Source organism: Brachycentrus maculatus, unplaced genomic scaffold (genome assembly GCF_059751285.1).
Source record: "Brachycentrus maculatus isolate JH-2025_06_01 unplaced genomic scaffold, ASM5975128v1 h1tg000029l, whole genome shotgun sequence".
Classification (NCBI taxonomy): Eukaryota; Metazoa; Arthropoda; class Insecta; order Trichoptera; family Brachycentridae; genus Brachycentrus; species Brachycentrus maculatus.
In genome coordinates this window covers 657,345-681,451 of record NW_028280783.1, presented here as the reverse complement: position 1 = coordinate 681,451, position 24,107 = coordinate 657,345, and the positions used below count along the sequence as shown (strand labels likewise).

The following is a 24,107-nucleotide window of genomic DNA, read 5'->3' as shown; positions in this document are numbered from 1 at the left end:
CCAACCCAATAGAAATTTCCACCAAATCCGGGCTTCCAAGTGGACAAGTTGGAAAATCATCTTCACTGATGTATCTCGGTCGGACTTGTCGGCCCACACGGGAGCGGCCTTTATTGCGAACACAATAAATTTCAAAAATTGTTTAAGCTTAACCGGGAAGCATCGATATTTACTGTGGAAAATATCGCTATTAGAGAGGCTGAAAAATATGCGTTAAATTCACAAGAAAACAAGTTCCTAATTCTGTCGGATTCTCTGAGTGTCCTACAGAAATTGATGTCTCCTCCTTTCCTATACCCCGAAGATGAATGCTGCATCGAGACTCGATTCCTCTTACTACGGCCTCCTTGAATAAAAAAGTTACCTTTGCCTGGATTCTGGTATAGAAGGAAATGAGAAGGTAGATTCCCTGGCAAAGGAGACCATCCTTAGCGGGGGGCCCAAAATATGTGAATAAACTCAGCATCGATGGCCTCCTCGTTATTGTAAATAAAAGACTTTTTCACTCATGGCAGGAATATTGGGATACCTCTGCCCAAATAAAGAGTAAAAATCTATATTATGTATATATCTCCTTTGGTAACAGAGAAACCCTGGTGCTCCCGGATAACTCTAAACAAGTTCGAGACAACACATATATGCAGAATGCGACTAAGCCACTGCTGTTGCAGTGCTCACTTGTTTGGAATACATGTCCGGGATACTGCCATGTGTGAATGTCGTCTTGAAGAGGTGAATCTATTGTAGATCACACGTTCTTTGGGTGCCCGTTGAATGACGGCTACCCGAGCTTCCTTTCAGACCTCTCCAGCATAAACGTTCCATTTCCCACTAACATCTTAACTTTATTAACCTCCCCTAACAAACTTGTACATAAAATAATTTGTAAATTTCTTAAAATTAATTGTATAAATTTGTAAAGGTGTATAATAACTCACTAAAGTAACTCACTAAACAAACTAACATTACTAATAAAACTAACCCCCCTAACAGTAATACTAACACTTGAAAGTCAAATGTAAAGAGTGTAAATAAAAATAATAACTCGACACTGGCTATAACACCCAAGATGGGTGAAAAGCTATCAAAAAGAAGAAGAAGAAATTTGACAGAGATATCAAACTTTACGATATAGTATATAATCTTTGGGTTTATCTGTGAGTCAAATGTCAAATATGACGTGTGATGCGGAAGCTCGTTAATTTGCGCGTTGTCGGCAGTAATACTAAAATAATGAGTATTATAAATATTTATAAGTATAATACATAGAAATACTATAAAACGTAAGTCTAGAAACATTTTTTAACTTACTTTAGATACAATTATGTTGCTGAAAAACTCGGTACTGTTACAGACAATAATCTCTTACCTTTGTTATTGGTAATTATATGTCGTATTTCAACACATATTGATGAATGACCATGTAATATAATCAATGTTTTAAATATATATTTAAAACAACTCACCAAATCATTAACATATGACCTCAGTAAAAGTGCCTTAGTTTTCGAGATATTTCCACTTTTATGAATTTCCCGAAAATCTATCCCTTCAGTTCAGTTTTTTGAGTGCCACTTCTTCAAATTTTCGTATTTTAGGATTCTAATTTATGTTTTACAATAAAACACAAAAATAGTTTAATTTAAGATATTTTTTTCTTGAACGTTTATTCTTGAATTTAAGATAAACACAAATCAATTGTTTACATCTGAATTCCTAATAAATTAAATAATTATAAAATCAGCTCATTTTGCATTTAAAAAGCGATAAATTTTTTTCTTTAGGAAAACAATAAATGTCATATTGTTTTTAAAATATAAACATATATTGAATATCTTTTTTAAATAAATTGCCAGCTTAGCGTTTTTTTTTCAGGGTGAAGAGTCAATGTTACCGAAATATTTATTTTAAAATCGTTGACCGGGCATTAATATTTTTTTTTCTGCCAAGGCAAGCCAGTAATGGTAATATTTTGGACTGTGATCAACAGAAAAATTATTTGGTATTATGAAACATAAATTGGAATCATAAAATATGAAAATTTGAAAAAGTGGCACTCTAAAAACTGATCTGAGGCGTAGATGTTTGGGAAATTCATAAAAGTGTAAATATCTCGAAAACTAAGGCACTTTTACTGAGGTCATATTTTAATATTAGGCGTAGATGTTCGGGAAATTCATAAAAGTGTAAATATCTCGAAAACTAAGGCACTTTTACTGAGGTCATATTTTAATATTAGGCGTAGATGTTCGGGAAATTCATAAAAGTGTAAATATCTCGAAAACTAAGGCACTTTTACTGACTCTATATTCATTTTTTGGTGATTAATAAGCTGACCTAACACCCCTTAAAAGGAATACGTTTGACTGTGGGAAATTAATAAAATAAAATGCTTTGAATTAAAATTTTGTATCTGTCACTAACGTTTCCAATCTCATTCTAAGAATCAAAAGTGACCATCTGCATTTTTTCCTAGATAAATGCCTGGAAAAAGTGACCAACTACTTTAAGTAATTTTAAAAACTTTAGGATGAAAATTTTCTAAAATATTTTTTCCTCATTTCAATATTAATAAACATCTCTTTTCACACAAAAATAATCACAATCGTGAATACACTATTTCTTTGTTTTTAATTGATGACAAAAGTATAAAAACGGTTAAATGGCCCTCCTGAACATTTTACGTTTTGTCAGTTGGTCACTTTCTCCTGTACTACTACGATATGTGTATACACAGTCGAACTCGGTTATTACGAGCACGGTTATGGCGAGATCTCGGATATAACATATAAATTTTGGTTTCTGGTTTTCTTCATACATTTGCTCACAATTATAACGAGCAACTTCTCAGCAAAAAGAGATCGCTCTTTTTCAAATGTTGTAAATATTTTAATGTTTTTAAGCATTTTCGACCTTAAGCAATAAAATCCAACCCGGCAATTAGACCGTTGCCGCCGGGATTGGATTACGTTTATGACAATAAGTACTAAATTGGTGTTGTCACCGACAATAAAAAAAAGTTTTTACGCATATGGGTTTAAATTGCATGTTACAAATTGCAAGCTTTGTCATGTCTGTTAGGTCCTATTTTATTACAATAAATAACTTATTTTATAGTTCTTGAATGTCATGCTTGTTTCGGGGATATTTATGATAGTTTGCATATTTTGTATGTTCTATGCTTACTATGGACATTGTATTACAAACTTTACGAGGTGGGGCGTCCTTTCCAGTAGAATTGGCTGATACTTCTTGCGATTCATCATTTCAGTCACTGAAACAAGCGGCCCTGGTCACCCCTGGAACACCCCCAAATAATGTGAGAAAAGTTGAGCTTTGGTTTCCTGTACAAATGAAGCGGAATTGCTGGCTTTGTACGATAAATTTGCTCTCAAAATAAAACAGGACACTTTTCCAATTTTCTACCATACAATCCACATATTATTTTTTTTCCCAAGTCAGTCTCTCTGCCCTCATCATCAGACAGAAGTTGCTTCTTGACAGGCTTCCTAGCTGGTCTTTCCGCTTTGAAGAGTCTTTCAGTCATTGGAGTTACATTAAATCCAGTGTCAGCCAATTATTGTGCAAGTTCCACAGTGGTTTTACGGCAGTCATTTCAACTACAAATCAGTAATCACTGGTCATCTCCTTCAGTTGTTTTCCTTTTTACGCCACATTTCCCCTTTCTCTTCACTGAGATATCCCCCGACTCCTCAAAGCGTTTTATGATTTCACTGACTATCGCTAAACTTACTCCAACCTCGGCTGCAACGTCTCTTTGAATTTTCGTAGTATGCTTGGACATTGATTGTCCGCTTATCTATTGATACATCCATCTTCACTTACTGGAATATTATGTACCAATCTCTGTTAAGGTCTTAACTATATGTTCATAATTATCAAATCCCGTCGCCAGCGGTGTGCAGGCGTAAAAAACACCCGTCCAAAATGTGTTATTAACAAAAGCAGTATTTGCAGATAGTAACAAAACTCTCTTACGATGCTTGCCTACAACAAATCCTTCTTGGTGAAGACCATATTGGCCCTCGCGACATGGATTACATCACTCTACTTGTACTGGCAGCTGACTACATCACACGACAAAGGTAAATCTTATTAATAACCTTGGACCACGGGACTTGTGTCAATGTGCCTTAATGACTAATAATTGCAATAGGTTTTTTTGACAACTTGATAAAAAATACAAACATAAAATATCAGTAAAAAACCACATTTGTTTTTTTTGACATTTCAACATAGATGAAGAAGAATATGAAAGTCTGGGTATTTACAGGGCTTACGACATGTAACATTCACTAATTCAACCTTGATTGACAACTCATCTACTCAAATTCTTAAAACTTCTAGATATATTGATCAAACTCGAAACACAGTGTGTGAGACTTCACTAGAGACATCTATGGTGGGATGAGGGAAGCTTTTATTAAGCAGAATATCTTTCATTTGTATGTGAGGTCCGAATCCTGGATTATATTCACATCCTTGAGAAATGTCAAAAAAAATGTAAAAAACAACTCCTAATTGGAGATAAGATTGGTGAACAAGTATTTGGACACACTCAAGATGTATAAGACACATGCTAGTTATCGCTGCATTATTTAAATATGTTGCCTCGGTGCTCCCCACAAATTGAATGTTGATCCTATATTTTACAAATGTCTCGTAATCTAGGGTAATATATTCCGTCTGCTCTAATAATAAAGATGAAAAATAACAAATGTGATTTAAAGAATGGAACCGAATACCCCATTTTTAAAAAATTCTCTATATATTAACCCTTCTTAAGGATTGTCCGCCTCTGTAGTGTAATGGTAAGCACGCTGGCTACGGTACTGGAGGTCCCGGGTTCGATTCCCAAGGGGGGGTCAAATAAATATGAGTGATTTTTCAATCTAATATTTATTCAAGTTTACGATAGAATCCTTCTTCTTCTTCAAACCCTTATCCACACACGATGGCGCATAGGGCACTGCATCATATAAACGCAGTGTTATCTAATCGTTAACACATGAAGGAAAGCACATGATCTGCCGTCCACTTCAGGTACCAGTCCAGGGTAATATTGAATAAATATTAGAGTGAAAAAATCACTTTTATTTATTTTCTCCCCTGGGAATCGAACCCAAGACTTTCAGATCGGTAGCCGAGCGTACTGACCATTACACTACGGAGGCGGACCAAAATTCTAAAAATATAGTTCACACAGTAGTTCACATATCGCTCACTCCTTTCAAGAATGTCATAAATCAAAATTGTCAATTTTCAGTTGTGCATGTTTTCGAAATGCCCAGAAAATGTACTATATCCCAGCAAAAAAGGCATATTTTAAACTTAATATTTACCAGCTACAGGGCAGAAAGTGTTGTATTTGCATTTTGAAGAAAAGGTAGTTTAATTTTTTTTTTAATATACTAAATATTTTTCAAATGGAGAACAAACCTTCAGGTTTTACCTAAAAAGATGTGTTGCACAGTAAAAAGTTCAATAAGTGGCTTGTTATTTATTTTTAATGCATTGTATTATATTTTAAAATTCAAAAAACGTACTCCTTAGAAAAATCTACTTTTTTGATTTATGACGTTCTTGTTACTTTTTTATTAACTTTTTTATTATTCCGTGAATTGATTGAGCCGCTTTTGATCTAATATTTCACAAAAATGTCACTGAATAAATTATCCTTTTTTTTCTATTTGAACTAAGCATTATCATAGAAACATCATTATTATTCTATTGAGACTTATTTTCTTCTGTAGTATAGTGGTTAACAAAATGATTACCATGCTGGAAATCCTGGGCTCAATATCAAATTTTTCTTTTTAAATTTATTTATTCATAGGATGTATTTATTAACCTACATCGGACACATTTATCAACCTATGTATTTACTAATGATATGTAAGACTAATCAATCACCTTGCCTTAATGTGTAATAAAGAATTGAGTTAAGACTGTCTATGTGGTGTCCTATGCATCATTGATAAGAAATAGAAGAAGAGTTAAAATGGTGTTTATTTTTTAGAAAACAATATTTAGTTTGTCATATGATAAGTATATAAATTATGTGTCCGTGAAATGAAGTATTTTTTAACCCATCCGCATATCAGTTTTTTTCAAACATTTATATAAAGACACTAATTGAATGTATCCCCGCAAGTAAGAAAGTTGCCCCGCCCGGGGGGGAGGCGATACGGGTTGTCAAACAAGGAGGCGCTAATATTTTGCACCTGATAAAACGAGAACAAATCGAAATAATCTTTAATGCAGAAAAAGGTACCGCGCACTAAATATTTGATGTTTAGTGCGCGGTCCAACAGCCGACCAATGACACCGCGCGCGTGGCTGCGGCGTCAACGGCGTTCAAATTCAACCGAATTATAAAAATAAACTATCTCATAACGTACGTATTTTATCGTATGTCTAGATCAGAAATGTGATAAATTAACATGAAAACTTGAAAAAATAACTCAATAAAACATTACTCCTGGGATGAAAAGTTTTGATTTCTTACTGATTTTAGTTGATATTTCAATCAAAAAAATAATCCTATACTTACAGGGACATCTTTGGTCAAGTGTCGTCAATAAATTTGTATTAAAATTATAAGAAATAATGCATTACAAAAAGCTTTCTTTACTGATTTGTAGATATCACACGAAAGTACCTTTATAATATGAACTACCGCGAATGGGGGCGTGGCTTAAACGGCGGCTGATTTGCAAATGTAAAAACATACCTACCGCCAACGGTTGGCGGCTGATAGGCCGATGGGTTAAATGCGTTTTGATTAAGTAATAAATTCATTTTTTTGAGAAATTTTTATTTCTCATCTCTCCTAGTGACATAAATATACCGACTGTTTTTACTTAACTGCTTTTGTTTCAGCTGCTATAGCTGCCAAAAGTTTTAACATACAACTCGAAGATGAATTATCGCAAAAAAGGATGCAAAAATTTGAAGGTATTAATTATATTGCATTTTGAAATCATTGTTATGAAATAAAAGTGTTGCTTCCCAAACGCTTGTAAATATAATGGAAACATGAGATTGCTTAAATGAATATGATTAGAATTGTCAGCAGTGGTTGTCCTGGGTGTTGGGAACCTGATGTCTTGTAAAAGAGGCAAGCTTGATGGCGACTCTCGGGACCTAGCCAACTGAATAGACAGTTGTGACCATGGGTTGCTGAGTCCTATGTTTTATTTCCTCGTTCCTCATAAAGTCAAACAACCACCCCTCTAAAATTCTTCATATCCATCTTTCATATTTCTGGGTGTACAGATGCTCTGGGCCCTTATGAGGTATGTACCATGTTTTACAGCCGTATTAGGCAATCGGAGTAATGCAGCTTGCATTTAGTCTTCACCTACTAATTCCTTAATACTGTTGAATGCGGTGCCTGCAAGTCCTAAAACACTCCCAGTTTATTTTGAAAGCTGCCATTTTCTGTTATACACACTCAAGTACGTAAAACTCAACACTTTTGATGAAAACACACCCACTAGTTGAATCTATTTGTCGAAGCTTCAAAGTTGGCATTCAGAATTAAGACAACAGGACTCTCAATGTCTCCGCACTGGCTCATCTATTTTTGTTTCATTTGTAGAAAAATTCATACCATATAATTCTATATTAAGAAATTTCGCAAAAAAGACTGCATTTGATAAGAAAAATGTCTTCGGATTGGAGTTCAAAAAGCACCCTGCCGATAGCAGACAATTTTTTGGTGGAACAAGTGATATCGGTATGTATTCAACCTTCTCATCAATAATTTCATTTTAAGGACCCAATATTGATACAATCAAACTGGTGTGAAGTTTTACTAAAACTAACTAACTTACCATCACGCCACTTTACCGCAGGGGTAGGCAGAGAGAATAGAACGCTACACTAATCTGCCTTTGCAAACAATCTTCGCCTACTCCACATTCATGCATCTCCTCACACATACACACCGATTTTTCCAACTCCTGACCTAAAAAAGGCCCAAGTATTTGAACTACTTGTTAATGCCAAGTTTTCCTCTGCTTTTCTGAAGTTTTCCAATTTGATTATTTTTTATATGATATGTTATATTCGTCCGCCTCTGTAGTGGTCAGAACGCTCGGCTACCGTGCTGGAGGTCCCAGATTCGATTCCGAGTGGGGGTGAAAATAAATTTTAGTAATTTTTTCTCTCTAATATTTATTCAATATTACCCTGGACTGGTACCTAAAATGGAGGGCTGATCACTCTTCTTTTATGTATTAACGATCAAGATAACACTGCATTTATATGAAGCAGTGCCCTATGCACCATCGGGGTGTGAATAAGGGTTTGAAGAAGAAGATATTATATTATATGCATGAGATTAACATGTTATGTAAAAAATGTTTGACTGATATTCAATTTATTTTATTGTTTAGGTAGTAATTTTGGTTTGATAAAAACTGATGCGGACAGAAGATTGAGGGACGAAGGATATAAAACATATGCATTCAATATTCTAGCATCGCAACGTATCAAGTTCAACCGAGCTATTCCGGATACGCGCAACGAGTTGTAAGTGATCATTGTACAAATATTTTGTATTTAAAATTACGAGATTTTTATTATTCTGACCTGTCAAAGTGAAAAGCTTAAGCGATCACTTTACACACTTGTGTAACGTTAACCATTCTACCCATTATTGAACATCTATGTAGCTTTTTTTTTAACCCGTATATATATGCAATGGTCTCAATTACCTTCCACATGCTGGTACAACTCAAGAGATTTGAAAGCTGATTGTGGCACCACCAGTTGAGAAATTTGTGAAGTATTTATTTAGCTTCAAATAAAAATAGATGTTTCCTATCCAGTTAAGAATATTGACATATCATCCGTAGGGTGAAGAATCCAGTGTCTTATATATGATAAGGAGAGTGTTATAAATGAAATTATATAACACTCTCCTTATAGTTAATCATTCAATTTGTGTAATACCAATTAAAAACACTACTTCATGACCATCGGTTTTGGTCAAATGTAGACCTGATGATGGAATGGTTATTTCAAAACCGGTAGTCATGAATTAGTGTTTTTAAGTGGTATTATAAAAATGCTTTAATATACAAAATATTAATTTTATATTACTCTGTGTTAGTACCAGAATCTTGAGACGTTCTGCGTGGATGCCGAACGAATATATATATATATATATATATATATATATATATATATATATATATATATATATATATATATATATATATATGTGTGTGTGTGTGTGTGTGTGTGTGTATTGGTGGAAAGAGATCCCAATAAGGTCCACTTATTCCATTACATCATTAATTAAACTTATTGATTTATTTTAATTAAAATGTGCAATTTAACAAAACCGACCATTACTCGAGAGGGTGTGAAATGTGTATTATTTTTTTTATTAATCATGTGTTTTATATATTTTTTATAGATGCAAAGATCAAGTGTATTCTGAAACGCTTCCAAGTGTGTCAATTGTAATATGTTTTTACAATGAACATTTTCACACGCTCATCAGATCTGTGCACTCAATTTTGGATCGAACATCGAGGCATTTGCTTGATGAAATTGTGTTGGTGGATGATTACAGCGATACCCCACACTTATACGAAAATGTTACCGACTATGTGTCCACTCTGGCGACGGATTACCACCCCAATTCCATCGACAGTGGGAATTACAAGCCGGTGCCCATTAAGGTACTAAGAACCAACAGGAGAGAGGGACTAATTCGTGCTCGCTTGTTTGGCGCAGAGAATGCCAACGCTGAAGTAAGGATACTCCGTGATATACATACATATTTAACCCTCCCTTACCGGTGTTGTGTACCTTGTACACATTGCTTCTGTAACCATCATTATCTCTATAAATATAATAAACAAGGCCTACATCAAGCTTTCGTCCGCCTCCGTGGTGTAATGGTCAGCGTGTTTAGCTACCGTGCTGGAGGTCCCGGGTTCGATTCCCAGGGGGGGGTGAAAATAAATATTAGTGATTTTACACTGTAATATTTATTCAATATTACCCTGGACTGGTTCCTGAAGCGCAAGAGTGATCACCTTGCCTTCATGTAAGTGATGATTAAGATAACACTGTGTCAATCCGATGCAGTGCCCTATGCACCATCGGGTGCGGATAAGGGTTATAAGTAATAAGTACACCAAGCAGAAAAAGAAGAATTTTGAATTTGTATTTTTTCCTGTAATCTCAACTTATCTGCAGGTTATTGTCTTCCTGGACTCCCACATCGAAGTGAATGTAAAGTGGCTGGAGCCGCTGCTTCACCGACTGGCAGAGGGAGTAGAGTCCTCGCGCCCATATTCCAATCGAGTTGTAATTCCCATCATCGATGTCATCAACGCAGACACATTCGACTACACTTCCAGCCCTCTCGTCCGGGGAGGATTTAACTGGGGGCTACATTTCAAGTGGGATAATATTCCTAAAGATTTACTGCAGAGTAAGTTCCCTTCCTGTCTGTGATTATAAAAATTATTTAATGAAATCACCCCCCATTTTCCGGGGTCGGATCAACTAGGAAACGATTATCCGGAACACTTGAGTTGTTGAAAAAATATTTTATAAAAATGAAAATATTTCACAGTATTGTTTGATTAAAGGTGGGGACTGACCGGAGTCATTTCATGTTATGTTACGACGGGAACATTTGTATAGTTAGTACAGCGTTCCGAGTGCTCCATCCGAAGTCGAATGCTCGCCGCGAATGACGTTACAACGTTATAATAATAATAATAAATTTAGATAATGTATATAGCGCCATTTATGTAAAATACTACCTCAAGGGCGCTTATGTTACGACGAAATGCTCCGGTCAGTCGCCACCTTAAAATGTTGAACCACGTGTTGAGGGCCGAATATGTTTGTTGACCGCAGTGATAGAATAACGGTATCTCACTTATATGTCATGTAGCTTAAAATATTGGTAAATTACCTTGATAACCTTTTTTTTATATTTCTAAGTAGCCATAATATTTGTGATAAAAATTCTCCCGCCTTATCGGTGCGATTCATCTGATGAATGATTCATTCTCTCGGAATGGAGTACGATTCACTGATGCAGAACTTCTAAATTCTCCCCACCACTAATCCAAGCAATACTTTGTAATATGATAATTTTTTAAATAATTTTTAAACGTAAAATATTCATTTTTACGTAAGTTATCTCTAGTTGTGACACGCTGTCAACACATGCATTTTACTAAGCAAGTAGATGTATATAAGCGCATATAGCACATTTTTAGATTTCTCCATGTTCACATTTATCCGCAATAACAGGAAAATCATTTATTATATACTGGATTTTTTTTCACTATCCATTCAAATGAAACATGTCCAATTGATAGTTATCCGACGACACTAATTTACTATTCGAAAGGGCGCCAACTGTCACCAACTGTCGTTGTGCCACAAGTATTTGTAATTTTTAGTACAGATATAACGTATGTTTGACATTTTTAAAGAATAAAACACTTTCCAATTCAACTCTGTCCCTTTCTAAATTATAGATCTACTTAAAAAATTGACAGGGTTTTAATGGGTTTGAATAGCAGCAGCACTGACCCTTTTGCAGGTCATTCATAATTCCCACAAACCTCATCCTTGGAACAAGCAAAAAGTACTTTGATTAAGTGACTAATTCCTGTATTATAATTTTTAGCTAAAGAAGATTTCATAAAGCCAATGAAAACCCCAACAATGGCTGGAGGATTATTTGCCATGTACAAGGAATATTTCAACAATATGGGGAAATATGACCCTGGAATGGACACATGGGGTGGAGAAAATATTGAAATGTCCTTTCGGGTAAATTTATTGTCAATTTTAAAAACATTTTATCGTAAAACTACTGCAGGTTTAAAATATTAAATTTAATTAGTTTATTCAGCAGTTATTTTGTAGTAATATCTATCCATCTATCTATAATGTTTTGTAATGGTTGGTGTGTATGGCTACCAAGCTGGAGGTCTCGGGTTCGATTCCCAGGGTGATCTAAATAAATACTAGTGTCTTTTTTCATTCTAATATTAAATCATTATTAGTCTGGGCCTGAAGTGCTGGACTGATCACCCTGTTTTCATATAATAATTATCAATTTAACATTGCATCAATTTGATGCAGTGCCTTATGCACCATTTGGTGCAGATAAGGGTCCATAGGAGTAGTAGACAAATACATTTTTTCATCTGTTTTTTATAGAATCTAAAATGCGAATGGTCCGATGCAGCCATTTACAATTCACGGGAATTTGATTATGTTTTGATTGTAGATCTGGATGTGTGGCGGAGAGCTGGAAATAATTCCTTGCAGTCGTGTCGGGCACGTGTTCAGAAAAAGGCGACCATATGGTTCTACCGATGGCTCTGACTCCATGCTTCATAATTCTCTGCGCCTTGCTCACGTCTGGATGGACGCGTATGCGGTATGTCGCTCCTACAAGTATCCCAACCATGAAGCGAAAATCCTGACAATCACTATCGAAAGCAAACTCCATGAAACGCCATGAAATTTTCACAACTTGAAAGCTATCTTCAGCTCACAGTTTTATCTCTACATTGGGCGCAATGTATAAATGGACACATGGACTTGTTTGGATAGTGGTGTCTATTGGCACTATTTGATAATACATATTATTTTTTGACATCTCATCAAAGATGAAGAAGAATATGGAAGTCTTGGCATTTACGGGGCTGACGACCGTCATAGGCTGGTTTAAGTGATCACTTTACACACGTGTAACATTTACTAGAGACATCTATTGGTGAGATGTAAAAAAGCTTTTTACTAAGCAGAAACTCTTATATTAGTATGTGAGGTCCGAATGCTGGATTGCCGAATGCCGAATTATAATCACACACATGAGAAACGCCAGAAAATACCATTTTTATTTTTATTATTTAAGCTTATAATTTGACCAGATAATTTGTTTACAACATTTTGAGTGTGGCCAAATACTTGTTCACAAAATCTGGATTATCTCCAATTACAGGAGTTATTTTCATATTATTTTTTGACATCTCATCAAAGATGAAGAAGAATACGGAAGTCTGGGCATTTACAGGACTGATGACCGTCTGGCTGGTTTAAGTGATCACTTTACACACGTGTAACATTCACATTATTATATTTGATAAAGTCTAGGCCAGGGGTCGGCAGTTTCTCAAGGGAGAAGAGCCAAACTCTCATGGCAACAAGATATTAAAGGTAAAAAAGGCCGCATATATGTATATAATATACAGCCCAACTCAGTTATTAAAATTACCTATAAAGTGAGATCTCAGATATAACAAGGAAACATTCTTTCACTTTTTACTTTATGATTTTCTCCATAAATTTATAATAAACTACTTCTACCATATACTACTAAAAAAAAAATCATCTCTTAAAAATACCATTTTTGACCCTAAGTAATAATAAAATCTAACTTAACTAGACTGATGCTGTCGGGATCAAATTACGTTTATGATATTAGTTAATATACTAAGTACCTAATTGGTGTTTTCGTCGACAAAATTGAAAAAGTATTGAAATTGAATGTCATGCATATTAAGGGGATTTTTCACAATAGTTTCCATATATTGTATGCTCTATGCTCACTACTTTTAAGAAGGTTTTAAGCATTTAAACATCACGCTTGCTAAACGTGTTGGTGAGATTTGAGTTTAGCCGCCCTTGCTAATTGTTTGAATACCTAACAGCGTTATTTACACGCATTATTTTGTGATGCTTATACATGTAAAAAAACATATTATATTTATGTGTTTTGTATCACATAAATATAAAATGAGCTTTAGTGAAGTGTTACGAGCATTGAAAATAGGTGTCTGATGCATATACCGGGTGTCAGATGGTATGATTGGTCAGGAATGAAAAACTCGGCTACCCCACACTTTTGAAGTCCTAAAAAGGAAGATGATCATGGCTGGAAGACCTGCTTTGACCCCTCATGTCTCTTCTTCCGAGCTGGAAGGCCATTCACTGGCTGTGCTCGGCGGAACTTTGAGAGACTGGGCAGACCTGGGTTGAAGCAGAGGATGTGGCGCAGAATAGGGCGGCCCGGGAACGACTTGTGGCTGTTTTTAATTTTTATTTTCGCTTAGGGAGTGAACAATTGTAACAAAGAAGAAGAAGAAAATTAAATTGCGTCATGTTAATTGTAATATACTGTAGATTATTTTCTTTCATAATAGCGTTTGAACCAGTGGTCTTATTTTATTGTTAATTTTATTACATGTACAGAAAACTTCGATATAACGAACTAATTCGATCCGTTTTTTAGATGGGAATTGCATTTATTATTTACCTTGCTTATTATGTACAAGGTTTATCACTTAGTGGATTTTTGTTTCTTCAAGCTAATTAAATATGTTTTTATTTGAATCTGTTGGGAACAGGGGGGATAATCTAGTGTGGGCCAATCAGGAACTTCTCAGCATTTGCTCATTGCTGGAAGTAAACCACTTAAAACTCCTCAGGAGAAGGCGGACTGTTGACTGTCATCAGCAGACCTTCCGTTCCACTAGAAAAAAATATTACCCAATTAATAAAAATTATTTGGGTCTGTTAAAGCGGAAAGCGGATAGTCTGTTATATAAAAATAGGTTTAAATTAAATCAAAAACCTTTTTTCGGAAATGTGATCACTGTGTTTAGATATAAATAATCAACGCAAAACACAGACAAAATTATATTTATTGTCTTTGGACACTTGTCGTTAGGTGACATTTCTGTTTAATATTGACGCTCTTGCTTTCGGTAATCCTGCTTTGAAGAAGGAACCAAGTTTTATTTTCACTTGATAAGTTTTGCGACATAATTTGTAATTATAATAGCCACTAAGAATAGTTTACATGCGGCGACACTTGAATTTAATCATGTATAATATTAACAGGACTTTTTTTACATTTGACTGGTTTTTTGTCCATTATATCCGAAATCCATTATATTGAGGTTTAAATGTATTCATTTTTAAAATTTATTTTTTAATTGTGTACCTATTTTATATAAATTTCTTCAGATTTTTTTTTTAATGCGCACATATATTACATTATATTTATTTTTAAATTTCAATATATCAAAATCTATTTTTGATTATATTTCACTTGGTAAATACTACTACATATTTCTTAAAATATAGTGTGACACGTGTTTCAATGCATTTTGCATAATTTTAAAACACCGTATGCATCAAAACACATGTCACAATAGACAGACCCCATGACATAATTGGGTAGACGCTCGACTGCAAATTTGACGTTGCGGGTTCGATTCCTGCCAATTGCAAAATGAATTCAAGAAAGATTTATTTTCAATTGGTCTGAGTGTTGGTGATGTATTTTTTACATTAACCTTCTTTATCCTTACTACCCTACCTGTAGACAAGCCTTGTAAAGTAGGGGCTTTGCGAGTTATTACTTTTAAAAAATTAAAAGAAATATTTATTATTTATCAAACCATATCCGCTCCCTAGGTTGTGCATATGGAGTCCACAAACTGTCTCCAGGTTTTCTGTCGGCTGCCAGCTCCTTTGCATCCTCCCAAGTCAGATCCGCGTCCCGAAGTTCTGACGAGAACTGCCGACGAATTGTCAGCAGTGGTCGTCCTGGGCGGCACGAACCTGATGCCTTGTAAAAGAGGCAAGCTTGATTAAGGCTCTTAGGAGGCATGCGGAGTACATGGCCAAGCCAACTGAATCACCTTTTCTTGACGACAGTTGTGACCAAGATTTGCTGCGTTCTACGCTTTGTCTCTTCATTCCTCACAAAGTCAAACCACCGCACGCCTAAAATTCTCCGCAGACACCTATTCTCAAAGCTTAGTACACGGCTGCTCTGGGCCCTTGTAAGGTGCCATGTTTCACAGCCGTATAAGAGAACAGGAGCAATGCAGGCATTGTATAGGCGGCATTTGGTCTTCACCGAGTATAAATCCGATCTCCAGACAGCCTTCATACTGTTAAAGAAATAGTGGTACAGTAGTCGCACTTAACGAATCAGGGCTAAGTAGGGTCTATTTTCTACTTATATAAATGACAAAGGTACAGCGAAATCAAACAACTAGCAAAAATAGTAAATAACTTACTAAAAATAGTTAGAAAATAAAGTCATTGTTCAAAATAAACCCATTTATTGATATGGTGTAATGCAAAAACCTACTCAAAATGTATCCACACGACCAAAATGGTATAAACTGATTAGGAGTCCACACGCAACCAAATACATATTAGAAAAACTTCAATTCAAAGATTGCATTTTTCCCTTTCTCAGTAAATCACAAAACCGCGCTATTTAAACTGCGTTATATATGCAAACAACATAAATAAGGGTGGCATTATGCATGTTTTTACTGTATTTATCAAGTGAAATTTCATTATCACGTTGTTTGCTGGAACCGCTTAAAAGCATCTTTAACATACTGTTGGTATAGAGCGGGAGACGCTTATAAGCGTTCTATTTGCTTGCTTTTGGTACAGCGCAAGACGTCAAAACACATTGTACAGATCGGAATTATGATTAGTATACGATCCTAATTAGTATACTAATTAGGGTCGAGTTTGATGAAAAAACTGCCTGCCAACAATGTGTTAAAAAATAGATAAATATTACCACAAGGTGACTGCCAAATTAGTTTATGATTTTTTAAAATCTGTTATTTATTTTGGGATTTTTATTGTAATTTATTTTAGGATTATTCTCATTGATTTTTAATACAAGTGTTACTTAGTACCACTAAAATAGTGGTATTTACCGAGTAAAACTTGAATAAAAATTTTAAAAATTTACCACAAAGCGACTGCCGAATCGATTAATGATTCTTCTCATTACTTTGCACCATTTTTGTTTACATTTTCTTTCTTTTTTTGTTTGAAGGATAATTATTTGAAGAGGGTGCCGTCAACTACCAACGTGGATTATGGAGACATCACGGACCGGTTGCTGCTGAGGAAGTCCCTAAATTGTAAATCCTTCCAGTGGTATCTGGACAATGTGTATCCGCAACTGGTTCTGGACTCGGACTCCGCCTCCAAAGTCAATGAAAAGTTGAACTCAATGTCGGATCCATTTAGAAACAAATTCCAACCGTGGCACGCCAGGTAAACAGTAATCCATATATATATATATATATATATATATATATATATATATATATATATATATATATATATATATATATATATATATATATATATATATATATATATATATATATATATATATATATATATATATATATATATATATATATATATATATATATATATATATATATATATATATATATATATATATATATATATATATATATATATATATATATATATATATATATATATATATATATATATATATATATATATATATATATATATATATATATATATATATATATATATATATATATATATATATATATATATATATATATATATATATATATATATATATATATATATATATATATATATATATATATATATATATATATATATATATATATATATATATATATATATATATATATATATATATATATATATATATATATATATATATATATATATATATATATATATATATATATATATATATATATATATATATATATATATATATATATATATATATATATATATATATATATATATATATATATATATATATATATATATATATATATATATATATATATATATATATATATATATATATATATATATATATATATATATATATATATATATATATATATATATATATATATATATATATATATATATATATATATATATATATATATATATATATATATATATATATATATATATATATATATATATATATATATATATATATATATATATATATATATATATATATATATATATATATATATATATATATATATATATATATATATATATATATATATATATATATATATATATATATATATATATATATATATATATATATATATATATATATATATATATATATATATATATATATATATATATATATATATATATATATATATATATATATATATATATATATATATATATATATATATATATATATATATATATATATATATATATATATATATATTTAGCCAATACCGTAAATACCATCACCATATTCAAATACGATAATCAGATTATTATTATTAGAAACTGTCCATCAAACCTCCTCCCTTAGTTTTTCTCTCTACCTCCTTACCTAAACTCCCCCTTTCTTTGCCTTCCTTATTGTCATCAATTTGTATTTTTTTTTTCAATGTTCATGTACTATCTAACCTCAGATTGCAAACAGCTATAAATGGTATCAATCATTTTTACCAATATCACTAGTCTGTTTTGGTTGGTTGAAAGATATTGCTTATTAGCAATAAGCCCGCCAATGTATGTAATTATTTCTTTTCTGTGTTACTATATTATTATACCTACTTTGTGATGTTTCAGGAAGCGAAACTATACGGATAGTTACCAGTTGAGGCTATCTGGAACCAACCTCTGCGTACAGTCTATTAAGGACATCAAGTCTAAAGGAACCGGATTGATGTTAGCGACTTGCTTACGTACACCCAATCAGGTAATTCACTTTTCCAATTAAGTATTTTCGAATTGTTGAATTTCACAACTGCAAAAATACTATCTATCTTAATTTTGCATAATAAAACAACAACTATATTGTTTTCTCCACTTTTATTTTATTTGACCAGTTACCGAGTTTCGTCATTACCAACATCATCAGACTGGTAATGACAAACCTGCTCGCTGGTCAAATGATATAAAAGTGGAAAAGATAGGCACCATGGCGTAGTTGGGTACATGCTCGACTGCGAAACTGGTATCGCGGGTTCGATTCCCGCCAGTTGTAAAAATAAATTCATGTAAGATTAATTTTCAATTGGTGTAGGCCAATGGTAAATGTAAAAAAATACATAAAAACGTAGGTGTTCGAGCCTCTAAAAAAAATTGAGGCTTCGCAGGTAATTTTTTTGTTTTTTTTAAATTATATAAAATTCACCTCCACAGTGTAATGGTCAGCACGCTCGGCTACCATTCTGGAGGTCCCGGGTTCGATTCCGAGGGGGGAGGGTAAATAAATATAAGTGATTTTTCCACTCTAATATTGCCCTGGACTGGTACCTGAAGCTGAGGGCTGATTAACTTTCCTTCATGTGTTAACAATCAAGATAGCACTGCATTTTTATTATGCAGTGCCCTATGCACCATTGGGGTGCGAATAAGGCTTTGAAGAATATAAAATCCAGTTCCAGCAAGAAATGTCAGTACAAAACTTGAATGTCTCTATTTCGATATTAATTTCATTAGTTGATTCGACAGAGCGCCTGATGTAAATTGTTGGATGGATTTGCAGATGTGGTACGAGACGGTCCTTCACGAGTTAGTACTCGGCAAGATGCTGTGTCTGGAAGCTTCCGCCGGGGGAAATGGAAAGGTTCTCATCTCCAAGTGTCACGAGATGGCGGGAACGCAGGAATGGCGCCACAAAGCAAAGGTATTTCTTCATTTATAGTGATGCCTTGCATAACACACTTAATTCGTTCCAGAAATGTGAAATGCTTGTCCCCTAACAATACACATTTAAAAAAAAATTGGTTCTGTAGCATTAAATATGGTACTGTTACAGAAAAAAGATACTTATGTTTTATTTTATATTTAGTCAGACTCAGATTTAGGGGAGTGTACCGAGGCTTTCAGAAAGCTTGATTAAAAATGTATAGCACAAAAAAATATAGAAAAATTCATAAAATTGAGTATAGATCACCACTAAATAATATTAAACTGAAGAAGTAGTCTAGTAGTGTTAAATTGTTCTTTTTATCAAATAATTTGACAATTCATGTACATTAAACAATTAAAGAATTGATCTTTGCTCAAATCATGCTTGAAAATTGGCAGCAGTGAGCTATGCCTACAAAGTCTGGACAGTGGGTTGTGGCTCAAGCCATAGCAAAGACAATTTTGCAGCAGTGGGCTATGGCTCAAGTTGCAACAGTGGGCTATGGTTCAAGTGGTGCCTACAAAGTCTGGACAGTGGGTTGTGGCTCAAGCCATAGCAAAGACAATATCGCAGCAGTGGGCTATGGCTCAAGTGGTGCCTACAATGTCTGGACAGTGGGTTGTGGCTCAAGCCATAGCAAAGACAATGTCGTAGCAGTGGGCTATGACTCAAGTTGCAACAGTGGGCTATGGTTCACTCGCAGCAGTAAACTATGGCTTAAGTCAAAGGTTATGGCTCAAATCACACCCACTTGTGGCTCTTATCTATATGTAATGCATCCTCAATCTGACATTCCTCCTGAATTCTTCTTTATGTGTCGTGTCGGCAGTGGCAAGCACAGAGAATTAATTAGGGTAGGCAATAGAGGTAGGTAGTGAGGCAAGCTGGTAGTACTTACTAGGTAGTAGAGGTAGGTAGTAAGGTAAGCTAGGTACTACTTAGTAAAGTAGGGTTGCGTTTTTATATGACACGCGGGTAAGTAAGGATAGACACTGCTTTTCTGCTTATATGGAATGCACGCCCTTGCGTGTGGGTCCCCCTGACGTTGACCATCACTTGTGAGAAAGTATCCTTAGTTTGGGCAGTCTGCAACAGCTACTCGAAGTTCCGTACTCCTGTCCACTCGTGTATATTCTGGAGCCAGGAAATCCGCTTTCTTCTGACTTTCCGCTTTCTTCTCTTCGACACTCGATCCTGAATAAAAATACCCTATCGGTGGTGGCATTATTGTGAGCAAAAAATAATAAAATCAGTTTTATATATTTTTGTTTGAATTTCAATTGCTTTATTTCTAGAATGGTTCTCCGATATACAACTCGGCGGCCGGTACATGTTTGGGAGTGAATGAAAAGCTAGTCGGGTCTGCCGTTGTCATGCAGATATGTTCCAGCACTAATCTCAACTCTTGGGACTTCATCAAAAGCATCAATTGAATTTACTGTAAACAAATCACTATCCCTCATTCGACTACTCATTTCTAGTAACGTATATACATACTATTATAAGAGGTGTTATTTTTGCAGTATAAATAACCATGCCAATTTTGAATTTGCTCAAATTGACTTATTTTAGCCATTTGGAATATTGTAAAAATCTCTCAGAAATTCGACGATTTCTAGAATATGTCGTCTCGGAAACGCCGACTGTCTGAATAGTAAATAAATGATTTTTATTCTCAATATCACATCATGCCCAATGATTAATTTCAGACCCGTAGAAGACATGCAAATGTGTTATCCATTATACTATGTATATTTAAAACCATCACAAAGCGATCTCTAGGTAAATTTTAATGAAAATAACCAATACAAATTAAAACTGTTACTGTTGAACTTTTATGAAACAAGCTTCTATTTAGCTTGCTTTGTATATAATAAGTTTGAAGGCGTTATGTCAAATTTTATACATCTGTTAATAACCTTAAGTGATCGCTTAAACCAGTCTATGACGGGTTGCAAGCCCTCTAAATACTTAGATATCTACCTTCTTCTTGTTGAGATTTCGAAATGATCTGTTTATTATTTTTTCTTAATAATTTATCTCTCCCATATAGGGTTAAATTTTGTGATCTGAGATTACATTGGGTGTGTTCATTATATTTTAATTTTAAATTAAAAAGATCTTATGGCAGAGGTAAACGATTCTCATTTTTGTAAATCTTGTATTGGCAATAATTTTGAAATCCAATAATATTTTAATAATTTATACCGATTTAGATTTTTATACAACTACAGTAATACCCCGCCTTAACACTCCTCCTATTTATATTATTATAATATTACGTGATAGGATCGTGATTTCTAAAATCGTATGCGGTATTGGTACATATTCCACAAAATCATGCACTGTTTTATTGGTTAGTTTAACCATACATGTGGTCTTGTTTAACCTTTCATTGCCAGTGATATGTATTTACTGCAATTTAACTCTAGTATGTAATGAGAATATCGAAATGTAATAGATAAAAGCTTAGAATTTTCATATTCCTTCGTAATACAATAACGAATTACAAAAAAATATTATAATATAAATTTCTTCGTTTGCACCGACGGAAATAAATAATTTCATTAATAGAATCACCAATTCACAAACGTTTCTCAGTGTGTGCGTGCATGCCATGCTTTGCATACACACGCACGCGGCTTGATACTGTTTCCACCAATCTCCTTTAGTAGTTGTCTTTCGGGGTGATTGTGCCGCTACGCCAGCTATGGCGGCTACTTACGATGTATTTTTTTCTCAGTTTCAGATACTTATCAGAGATACCATTATTAAATTGTTACATTTCAACTTCAATTATGGTCAATAAAAGCAACATTTAGGAATATTCACATTTTTCTGGTTTTTAAATCACATTTTCATATGGTGTACAAAATACATATCACTGTTGCATGTGGAACTTTTTGCAACGTAAGGGATAGGTTATCATTATAGACCTTGTTTCACACCGTTTTCTTTGGGGTTTGAACTTACTGGAACGTAACCCCCACATTGAACGGGGTCTAACTGTAATTTTAATCATCATTTTGTCATCACACTATCAACGTTAAGTAACTGTTTTATATACATACCACCTAATTTTATCATATATGACTATAAATCTGATCTATGGGTGGTTTCCGTGATTTTTAAACTCATATTTTAAAATGAAATAGGAATATCAAACATTTGCTTATATTATTATCAGCCCTTAAGCCAAAATGAGGCGATAGGTTAGGAACAATCATGACTTAAATTACATTTTGTTTTAGTCAAAATTTGACATTGATAATTTGTATCTTCATCTAAAGTCTGTTTTCTGTTGTGAGGCCATCTATATGAACGATATTTTTGTTGTTTTCAGAGATTTATATTATAAATATAGAAAGATATTTCTTTAAAAAAAACATCATTTACCTATCCATATGTTTTAATCAGTCAATTTTGGCTGCAGGGTGATGATTTTTGTTGTAATAGTTTTCTGTTAACTGAGACAGTCAACTAAGCCTAGTATCTCTTGATCTAGTCATTAAGATTTTGACCTTTTTCTACAAAGACTATAGTTTAATTGTAAGAGGGGAAAAAATTCTCTAACTTAAACTGCACATACATATTCACCACATCATCTACATTATATATGTAATAACTAAAATATTGCAATCGTGAGAGTTTATTTTTTACACATAGAAAATAAAATAATGTTCAACACAATTTTTGTAAAATTTATCAGGGGCTGAATTCCTAATTTTTTATAACGGAAAATATTAATTAATCTAAGGGATAAAATTAAGAATTTAATTTATATCGTTTAACAGGAAATATTCCACTTTGTCCATTGGCATACTTAAAACAGTGATATATCTATTTAAAAAAGAAATAAAATTTTATCAGTTTTGTTAATAATAATAATAATATTGACAATTTATTCCGGCCTAAAAATTGCCTAATTTGGTTTAATGTTGCGCAAAAATCCAAGATGCATCTGATAACTGATAGTCATTTGTGGCTAGTAATGCAATCGATAGACTTTCAATATAATGGTGTAAAAAGTATTTTATATAAAAAAAATATGAAAAGTTATTTATTTGTTACTTGAAATATGCCTTTGAAACTGATGAGCTTTATTAATTTTTCTATTTTATCCAAAAGTCATTTCAATCAAATGAATATTTTAAAAGATATATCTCTGTATTCAAAATAAAAATAATAAAACTATTGTATTTTTTATCCCTTACATTAATTAATATTATATTTTGATTTTAGTGGTGCCTGAGGCATTACAATCAATTGTTTACTATATCACTAATCTATGGAGGTGAATATTAATAGGATTATATAATAATTACTTATTCCACATTTACTTCAATTTAAATTTCTCTGCTATTTCTTCAAATCTATTGTGACGCGTGTCTCCTTCCAGTGACACGTGTATGGCGTCCAGAAAATTCAAAACAAGAATCAGGAAACGTGATTTATGTTTAAGAAATAATCATTTCTCAGAATTCACTAACCATTTCATAGACAACAATTACACAAAAAAACAACAATAATGTACAAA

At 33.3% G+C, this 24,107-nt stretch overlaps 1 protein-coding gene across 3 annotated transcripts; it reads left to right on the top strand.

Annotated features, from left to right (window-relative positions):
* The first annotated feature begins 1,168 nt into the window (after window positions 1–1,168).
* On the top strand, window positions 1,169–22,087 carry Pgant35A (polypeptide N-acetylgalactosaminyltransferase 35A). Of its 3 annotated transcripts, none has more exons than XM_088271288.1 (13): window positions 1,169–1,283; window positions 3,979–4,106; window positions 6,904–6,978; window positions 7,625–7,762; window positions 8,424–8,559; window positions 9,452–9,791; window positions 10,243–10,480; window positions 11,699–11,844; window positions 12,308–12,460; window positions 16,907–17,130; window positions 18,502–18,631; window positions 19,424–19,564; window positions 20,866–22,087. In XM_088271288.1, the coding sequence occupies exons 2-13, from the start codon at window positions 4,001–4,003 to the stop codon at window positions 21,001–21,003; spliced, it is 1,965 nt and encodes a 654-aa protein (XP_088127414.1). In that variant the 5' UTR covers window positions 1,169–1,283; window positions 3,979–4,000; the 3' UTR covers window positions 21,004–22,087. The 3 variants fall into 3 exon arrangements, with proteins under 3 accessions (XP_088127414.1, XP_088127422.1, XP_088127428.1); XM_088271296.1 differs by having other exon boundaries at window positions 6,913–6,978; window positions 20,866–21,134; XM_088271302.1 differs by lacking the exon at window positions 7,625–7,762 and having other exon boundaries at window positions 20,866–21,134.
* Window positions 22,088–24,107: the final 2,020 nt, after the last annotated feature.